The sequence below is a fragment of the Myotis brandtii genome, unplaced genomic scaffold (assembly GCF_000412655.1).
Source record: "Myotis brandtii unplaced genomic scaffold, ASM41265v1 scaffold2247, whole genome shotgun sequence".
NCBI classification, from domain to species: domain Eukaryota; kingdom Metazoa; phylum Chordata; class Mammalia; order Chiroptera; family Vespertilionidae; genus Myotis; species Myotis brandtii.
The window spans coordinates 73,202-83,013 of NW_005358421.1; the positions used below are offsets into that span (position 1 = coordinate 73,202).

At 41.3% G+C, this 9,812-nt stretch overlaps 1 protein-coding gene across 1 annotated transcript; it reads left to right on the forward strand.

Moving 5' to 3' along the window:
• The first annotated feature begins 8,436 nt into the window (after nt 1–8,436).
• LOC102249419 (olfactory receptor 11H4) lies at nt 8,437–9,491 on the forward strand. Its single transcript, XM_005866162.2, has one exon. It carries the CDS (start codon nt 8,470–8,472, stop codon nt 9,442–9,444), a length of 975 nt encoding a protein of 324 aa, XP_005866224.1. The 5' UTR covers nt 8,437–8,469; the 3' UTR covers nt 9,445–9,491.
• The last annotated feature ends 321 nt before the right edge of the window (nt 9,492–9,812 follow it).

The window sequence follows — 9,812 nt, forward strand, 5'->3', positions numbered from 1 at the left end:
TTTCTTTCATTTGTGACATGTTTCTTTGTCTCTGCATTTTAGCTGCTTCCCTGTGTTTGTTTCTGTGTATTGGGTAGAGCTGCTAAGTCTCCTTGAGTTGATAGAGTGGCCTTGTGTAGTAAGTGTCCTATAGGGCCCAGTGGCTCAGCCTCCCCAGTCACCTGAGGTGGACACTCTAGGTGCACCCTTTTGCGGACTGTGTGCACAGTCTTGTTGTAGTTGAGCCTTGATTGCTGTTGGTGTCACTGGGAGGAATTGACCTCCAAGCCAATTAGCTGTGGGGACCAGCTGCAACTACAGTAGGAGAGATGCTGTGCAGGAGACACCCTTATGGAGCAGGACTTGCTTCAGTGGGGCTTTGGTGCTCACTGAGTCTGTCTCTTGAGTGTGTCACTTATGGATGTGAAGAGATGTAATCTGGTATGGTTTCACACTGACCACTGGGTATACTGTCTCTTGGGTCTCCAGGAAGGTGCAAAGTCAGCCACTACCTAGGGCCAACCAGCAGGAGCTACAGAGAGATCTGCAGATTCCTCCTCTTTGTTTTGGGTTTGGAAGTGCCCAGACGAGGCCCAACTGTAAAGCAAAGCAGGCTGATGCTGGTGCCAGTCTTGGGCCTTCTATTGATAGGTTTGGGGCTCCTCGACCCAGCAGCAGCTTGTTTGACAGGTTTTTAGCCTGAGAAAGGAGAAGACATTCATATGCAAAAGCCATTGCCCACAGCTTGCATGGGGTTGTAAATTGGGTGGTACAGGGTCTCAGGGAATCACCAGGGCAGAGCAAACAGAAATGGCTGCTAGTCAGCCCTGCAACTGGGGAGGTCCTAGCATGGGAACAATGACCGCTGCAAGCACCTCCATCTGGAAGAAAGCCACCCCCAAGTTCCTGCCCCAATGCCCGACAGTCCAGTTTCTCCTCTTATGTGTCTGGGTCCCCCAGAGCCTTGCCTGGCACTGGAGCTCAGAGGAAGCGGGAGCTTATAAATTTAGTTCATGGTGCTGGCCATTTAAGAGTAGTAGCTGCTCTGACCGGTTTGGCTCAGTGGATAGAGAGTCGGCCTGCGGACTCAAAGGTCCCAGGTTTGATTCCGGTCAAGGGCGTGTACCTAGGTTGCGCGCACATCCCCAGTGGGGAGTGTGCAGGAGGCAGCTGATCAGTGTTTCTCTCTCATTGATGTTTCTAACTCTGTCCCTCTCCCTTCCTCTCTGTAAAAAATCAATAAAATATATTGAAAAAAAAAGAGTAGTAGCTGGGTCTACAGGAGCCTGTGTGTCACTCAGCCCCAATCCACACTGGTTTTTACAGCCTGTGATTCTTACTGCCCACAGGCACTTCTTTTCCCAGCTCTGTGATCCTGGGCTGGGCGTCTGATGTGGGGTTGGGACTCCTTGCTCCTCCGGGCGGCCTCCACAGAGGTGATCTCCCTCCTGATTAAAAAAGCCACACATATGGGTGCTAGACCAGCCTGTTCCGCACCTCCACACTTCCTACCAGTCTCAATGTGCTTTTTTCTTTACTTCTCTAGTTGTAGTACTTCCATTCAGCCAGCTTTCCAGCAGTTCTGGATGATGGTTGTTCTATATTTTAGTTGTAATTTTGATGTGGAGGCAGAAAGTATAGACATTTGCCTACACCATCATCTTGGTTCTCCTCAAGCCTTTTTTAATGGGAGGTGCTCAGCAACTACAGATCAATAAAAATATTTACTCAGTATTTGCATTAGTAACTTGGGCTAGTTCTCCTTAAACTCCCTCCTAGGCCTTGAATAAAAGGCCATACTGTTATTAAAGTGTCTTTACTAATTCAACTACCTGACTGGAATCAGGAATGATTTGCTGAAGATAATAACTTTAATGGTAAAAAATAATAATAATTTCCTATCTACCATCCTTTTTACTAGCCCAAGAAACCTGGAGAGAAAACTCCATGACATTGGATTTGGCAATGATTTCTTGAATGTGACATAGAAAACACAGGCAACAGCCCAGCCAGTGTTTCTCAGTGGTTGAGCATTGACCCATGAACCAGGAGGTCATGGTTCAATTCCAGTCAGGACACATGCCTGGGTTTCAGTAGGAGGTGTGCAGGAGGTAGCCAGTCAATGCTTCTAGCTCTCTTTCTCTCTCTCTCCCTCTCCCTTCCTCTCTCTGAAATCAATAAAAACATATTTTTTAAAAAGAAAAAATAGATACATTGGAGTACATCAGAATTGAAAACTTCTGTGCATCAAAGGACACTATGAACAGAATAAAATGGTGAGAGAAAATATTTGCAAATCATTTACCTGAATATTCAGAATACAGTGGTGGACAAAAGTAGGTTTATAGTTGTAATACAATAATCAATAAGTAATAATAATACAAGAATGAACTCTGTGTTCATTTACTCACACTGTAAACCTACTTTTTCTCACCTCTGTATATAGAGAACTTTCATAACTCAATAAAAAAAACACATCTTTTTTTTTAATAAGGCAAAGGACTTCTCCACAGATGTACAAATGGCCAATAAGCACATGAAAAGATGCTCAGCATCACTAATCATTAGGAAAATACAAATCAAAACTATGATGAGTTACCATTTCACACCCATTAGAATAGTTATTATCAATTTTTTTAAGTAAAAAAGAATCTAAGGCCATACCACCCTGAACATGCCATATCTCTTCTGATCTCAGAAACTAAGCAGGGTCTAATCTTCTTAGTACTTGGATAGGAGACCACCTGGCAATACTGGGTGCTGTAGGCTTTGCCCTAGCCAGTTTGGCTCTGTGGATAAAGCATTGGCCCATGGACTGAAGGGTGCCAGGTTCAATTTCTATCTTTGAAAAATAATTAAACATAGAAAGAATTACCATGTGATCCAGTAATTCCAGTTCTAGGTATATATTCAAACAAACTAAATGTAGGTGATCAAATAGATATTTGTACATCCACATTCATAGCAGTGTTATTTACAACTAGTGGCCCAGTGCATGAAATTCATGCACATTAAAAGAGAATTAATTAGAGGAAATATTTTAATATTGCTATTTGCCCTTTCTCTATAATAGAAGTGTCAGTGATGAAAGAAAATTAGTAAAATGTATATGGAAAATCTTCCTCCTGTCGGAGTTTGTCAGAGTTTGGGGCATGTCACAGGATCCAGAGTCAAGTCCCCGCCCACTCGCATGCACCTCAACATTGCACAAGACTCAGACCCGGCTGGCCTCACCCCCATTGGATGAGATCCAGACCTGCCCCCATCAAGCCCCGCCAGGTGGGGGGCACAGCCTCAGGTCCCCTGACCTGGCATCAGGCATGGGGTGCAGCCTCAGGTCCCCCGGCACACCCCCAGCCTGAGGTCCCATGGCCTGGTTCCAGGGAAGGGGGCATGGCCTGAGATCCACCAGCCTGGTGCTGGGGTGGGGGGTGTGGCCTGAGGTCCCTGGCCTGGTGCTGGGGTGGGGGATGCGTACTGAGGTCCCCTGGCCTGGTGCTGGGTTGAGGGGCACAGCTTAAGTTCCCCTGTCAAGCCCCAACAGGTGGGGGGCAGAGCCTCAAGTCCCTGCTGATCGCTCATTACAGTTCATTATGGGAACCCCGCCTCCATTGTAGGCACAGCCATCTTGTGTTACAGGAACCCTGCCTCTGCTGTGGGCACAGCCATCTTGTGATGGCGTGACAGAGTGAGGGTAAATTTGCATATTACCTCTTTATTATATAGGATAGCCAAAAGGTGGAAGCAATCTGTGTTATTCAATAGATGAATGGATTTTTTAAATGCTATATACACAAACAATAGAACATTTGTATGTTTTTTAACTTTAATTCTTTTCATCACCATTTATCCCCTCATACCCGCTTCCACCTCCACTCACCCACTTCCTCCCTGCAATCACCACACTTTTTGTGTCAATGAGCTCTTTCTCTTCTTTTTTTTCTTTCTGCTCAATCCCTCCACCCTTCTTTACCTCTCCCAGGTGTCAGCCTGCTCTCTATCTATGAGTCTGTCTCTATTTTGCTTGTTAGTTCAGTTTGATGGCCATTATACATATGAAAAGATGCTCAATGTCACTAATCATCACAGAAATGCAAATTAAGACCACAATAAGATATCACCTCACACCTGTCAGAATGGCTACCATCAATGAATCAACAAACAACAAGTGTTGGCGAGGATGTGGAGAAAGGGAACCCTCTTGCACTGTTGGTGGTAATGTAGATTGGTACAGCCACCTTGGAAAGCAGCATGGAGTTACCTTAAAAAGTTAAAAATGAAACTGCCTTATGACTCAGTGATCTCACTTCTATGAAGAAACCCAAAACACTAATTTGAGAGAGTAGATGCACCCCAATGTTCATGGCAACATTATTTATAATAGCCAAGATTTGGGAGCAGTCCAAGTGTCCATCAATAGACGAGTGGTTAAAAATGCCGTGGTACATTTACACAATATAGTACTCCTCACTCATAAAAAGAGAAGGAAATTTTACCCTTTGCGACAGCTTAGATGGACCTGGAGAACATTGTGCTAAGTGAAATAAGCCAGTCAGAGAAAAACAAATACCATCTGATTTCACTCATATGTAGAATCAAATGAGCTAACAAAGAAATATTATTCAGCCTTTAAAAGGAACAAAATTCTGACACATGCTACAACATCAATGATCCTTGAAGAGATTATACTATGTGAAATAAGCCAATTACAAAAGCACAAATTTTGTGTGATTCTAGTTATACGCGGTATCTAAAGTAGTAAATTTTAGAGACAGAAAGTAGCATGGTGATTGCCACTGGCTGGGGTAGAATTGATTTTGTTTTCTTTACTCTGGCCACCCCTAGGAACTGGATGAGCCCCAAAGATTGGAGAGAGGCTGCACTCCAGGGACACTTAAAGAAGCCACTGAGACCACTTGGGGAGAGACATGGAGTTTTAGGAAAATCCCTGAGAGGAAACATAGATTAAACCACTGCTTCACATGTTAAATGTCTGAGCAAACTCCCAGAAAACAAGCATCTGGAACCTCCAGAAATGAAGGAAGTCCAATGAACCACAGAGAGTGCCCTCAGCTGGACTTTTCATCATTGGAGCCAGTGAAAAGGAGATGCCTTTATGTTCAGCACCACTGTGCCCATCCCTCTCTCCAAGCTGAGCCAACAAATCCATCACTGTATGTAGGAGAAAAAGGACTAATTGTCCACATTACAACCACCACTGTGATATAGTGCAGAGTGCCTTTTACTTTATAAAATCTGATTAGTCATTGTTCCTCTACAGTGGGATAATGTAAACGTTCCATCTGTGAATATAGGACACTTAATGTTCATTGGGTGAAAAGTCATGCACCCTCTGTGAAGCCTGTCTGTAAAATGAGTAGTTAAAAGAGATCATCTGCACTACTTTTTTCCAACTTCTATGATTTTGCTTATTAGGGACCATCTTTCTGAAAATAATCTCACTTTCCAGGAGTAATCAGGCGGTATATACTCTTCTCTCAGACTACCTGAGAAGACAGTATACCAAGTGAAGAAGATTTGGAAGAAGACTATGTAATCAAGTTATTATTCTTGAGGTGGGTAGACTGGTGAATTGATTGATTGATTGATTGATTGATTGATTTTATTGGAAAGGAGAGTATGAAAGAGCTAGTCCCCTAGGATTGTAGCTCATATGATAATTTATGAATCTCAAAAACATAAGAAACAGTATGTTCATGGCATAAAATGGTGAACATTCCATTCTAATACCCTAACTATTCCCAGCAAATAATTTTGGAGGCTTTGGAGGGTGGAATTATGCTTGAGAGGGTCAGTTTATTCTATCAATGATTAAAATGAAAATTGATTACTCTTTTCCACTAAGCTCCTCACCCTTTGAACATCTCATTACTTATCTTCACTTTCACCAAAGGCTATACGAAAAATAATGTTGCTAGTAATAAATCTTATATGGACTGGTGGTAGAAAAGACAAAATGAGGTATAAAGTTGTCCGTGTATAATGGAGAGTGTCCTGAACTGTTATTCACAGTAAGCAGACACAGCCCATTTTTCAGGAAGAAGGACAGGAAGCAAGGATCTCATGAATCTGCTTCCTGGTTTAAATCTATGAGCTGGACTTTGTTCATGACTCGCAGAAGGGAAAGTGATTTATTTATACTTCATAAATAACAGTTTGAGAATTATAAATTGAGCATCTTATTCAGTGAAGGTGACTTTTAAAAATGTCTAAAAATGCCTTTGGCCCTGGTTGGTTTGGCTCAATGGGTGGAGGGTCGGCCTGCGGACTTGAGAGTCCCGTATTCAATTCTGGTCAGGGGCACATACCTCGGTTGCAGGCTCCTCCCCAGCCCGGACCATGGTTGATGCTCTGCAGGAGGCAGCAAACTGATGTGTTTCTCTCACATCAATATTTCTCTCTTCCACTCTCTCTAAAAAAAATTAATGGACAAATATCCTCTGGTGAGGATTTTTTTTTAAATGCCTTTAAATTCAACATTGATTGCAAAACTGTATTTTAGAATTTGGATGCTGAAATCTCCTTTTTTATTTTTTTTATCCTCACCCAAAGACATGTTCTTCATTGATTTTAGAGAGAGAAGAAGGGAGAGGGAGAAACATTGATGTGAGAGAGAAACATAGAACAGTTGCTTCTTACATGTGCCTAGACCAGGAATCAAACCTGAAATCTAGGTATGTGCACTGACTGGGAATGGAAACCACGACCCTTAGGTGTACAGGACTTCTCTCCCAACTGAGCCATACTGAGCTCAAACCTCCTTTTTTAAAAAATATATCTTTATTGATTTCAGAAAGGAAGGGAGAGGGAAAGAGAGTTAGAAATATCAATGATGAGAGAGAATCATTGATTGGCTGCCTCCTGCACGTCCCCCACTGGGGATTGAGCCCACAACCCGGGCATGTGCCCTTGGCAGGAATCGAACCTGGCACCCTTCAGTCCGCAGGCCGACGCTCTATCTGCCGAGCCAAACCGGCCAGGGCAAACCTTCTTTTTTTTATGCTTCTTAAAAACCACCAACAGGGGACTAGTGATACTGTATTGAATTTCAAACCTCCTTTTTTTATGCTTCTTAAAAACCACCAACAGGGGACTAGTAATACTGTATTGAAGTTCAAATCTCAATTCCTTCTCTGTTCTTTGCCTTTCAAATTTCTTTATCTTCCATTCCTGAAAAAGTTACGACTGGTGACCTTAAATGTGCAAGGCAAGAGATCTGAATTTTAAAAGAAAACTCAATAGTGAAACTATTATTTTTAAGACTAAAAATCAATGCCTTTTTAATATTAATCAATTGCAAGATTACTCTGTTGCTAAAACACCAAGATTTGTACATTTTTGTTTAACTCTTAAATATAAATTCTTAAATATTAGAGAAAAGTATCCACCTGTCTAAATATTTTAAAATGTCCTCTCTTCCCTTTCATAGAACAAAATTAATTTTACAAGATAAAACTGCAGATAAAACCCATTCGATCTCCAATCCCTTTGTTCTTATCACCTAAAAATACTTACTATATGAACTAAACCTTTGTATTGAAAGCACCATTTTCTTTATTTTATCTAGGTAGGATCTGAATATGAAAAGTAAGACAGTTTATTTTGTATAGTATGTGTAAAAACATGAAGATAAACATTTGCAAATAATATTCTCACTCATTCTTTAGAGCAAAGATATTTTACATGTTGGGTCTTTAGTACATTTTTTTAGGTGTCACTCAACTGGTTAGAGTGATATTTTAAAAGAAAATCTTTGAAGTAAAATTTAAGAACATCCTTGAGTCTTGAGTGTAGTGACATCTGTGACAATTAATTCAGTTGATTAGACTATTCTGAAAAGCCAGTGTCCTGGAGTAAGTTTTATATCCATGTGCAATTCAACTAATTCTGTTCGGTTGCCAAGGATTTAACCCACAATTACACCAGCTGCCCTCAAAATATATCCCCCCCCCCTTTTTTTTAACAATGTAAGCTGAATAAGAAAGTGGATGAATTTGTGCATAAAGACCTTTAGAAAAACAAACTCAAATCTAAAATTTTCTTCTTAAGGATCAAAGCAAAAATGAAATGAATTTGTCTGGTTGTACCACTGGTGTGGAAAATTACTGCTGCATTTGGATTCTAGAAAACTAATACTGAGATTTAGAACCACAATCATTTCAAAATAAGGGGATTTATTCCCATCTGGTCTCAAAATATCTCATATAGAGGCTGTCCCCAAAAAATGTACATGTACTGTAACAGCTGATAGCTCAATTTTGAAAATGAAATGTATTTCCATAAACACTGCCTCGGTAATTATTCAAATTATGTGTCAGCCCTCGACACAAGGGTTTGTAAGAAAAAATAAAAAACAAAGTATGTGTATACATTTTTGGGCCACCCTATATTTTTCCTATAGAGTTTAAGTTCCCTTCTCAATAAAGTCCTTGAGATAAGTAGGAAGCAAATCAACTTGGGTTTACACTCATGTCTTTCTTCTTCATAGATTTAAGATCCATGAACAGGTCAGCAACACACCTTGTGACTGAGTTTGTTCTCCTGGGATTCCCTGGTTGCTGGGAGATACAGATTTTCCTTTTCTCACTGTTTTTGGTGATTTATGTCTTGACCTTGCTGGGGAATGGAGCCATTATCTGTGCAGTGAGATGGGACCCACAACTACACACACCCATGTACTTTCTGCTGGGAAACTTTGCCTTCCTTGAGATCTGGTATGTTTCCTCCACTGTTCCTAACATGTTAACCAACATTCTCTCCAAAACCAAGGCCATCTCATTTTCTGGCTGCTTCCTCCAATTCTATTTCTTCTTTTCCCTCGGCACAACAGAATGTCTTTTTCTGGCTATAATGGCTTATGATCGGTACCTGGCCATCTGCCACCCACTGCACTACCCCACCATCATGACTGGGAAATTCTGTGGCCTGCTGGTGTCTCTATGCTGGGTCATCGGATTCCTTGGCTACCCAATCCCCATTTTCTTCATCTCCCAACTCCCCTTCTGTGCATCCAATATCATTGATCACTTCCTGTGTGACATGGACCCACTGATGGCTCTGTCCTGTGCTCCAGCCCCCGTTACTGAATTTATTTTCTATACTCAGAGCTCCCTTGTCCTCTTTTTCACTATTATGTATATTCTTCGATCCTATACTCTGTTGCTCAGAGCTGTTTTTCAGGTCCCTTCTGCAGCTGGTCGGAGAAAGGCCTTTTCCACCTGTGGTTCTCATTTAGTTGTGGTGTCTCTTTTCTATGGGACAGTCATGGTAATGTACGTGAGCCCTACATACGGCATCCCAACTTTGATGCAGAAGATCCTCACCCTGGTGTATTCAGTAATGACTCCTCTCTTTAATCCCCTGATCTACAGTCTTCGTAATAAGGACATGAAGCTTGCTCTGAGAAATGTTCTATTCAGAATGAGAATTAGTCAAAATTCATGAGCCAAAAAATGTGCCTTACTTCCAAGTTCTCATAAGTAATAAGGTGAAGATGTATACGTTCTTTCAATGGTCCCACTCTGAGTAGTTAGAGGCCATATTTTTTTTTCCTGGAAGTGTACCCAATTAAATACCTATGCTGACTACAAAAGCCTTAGTTCACTGGATTGCAATATACCTTTAAATCTTTTAAAGGCTTTCCTTAATGAAATAATAAAATGGGATTCCTATATGAGGGAAGTTAGACTTCCCTGAAAGGTTTATTATCAGTTTTAGGACAAGTACAGGTATCCCCCACTATCCAAAAGTAGAGCATTCCTATGAACACTTTCTTAAGGCTATGCTATAAAGTGGAGAAGCAATTACCATTC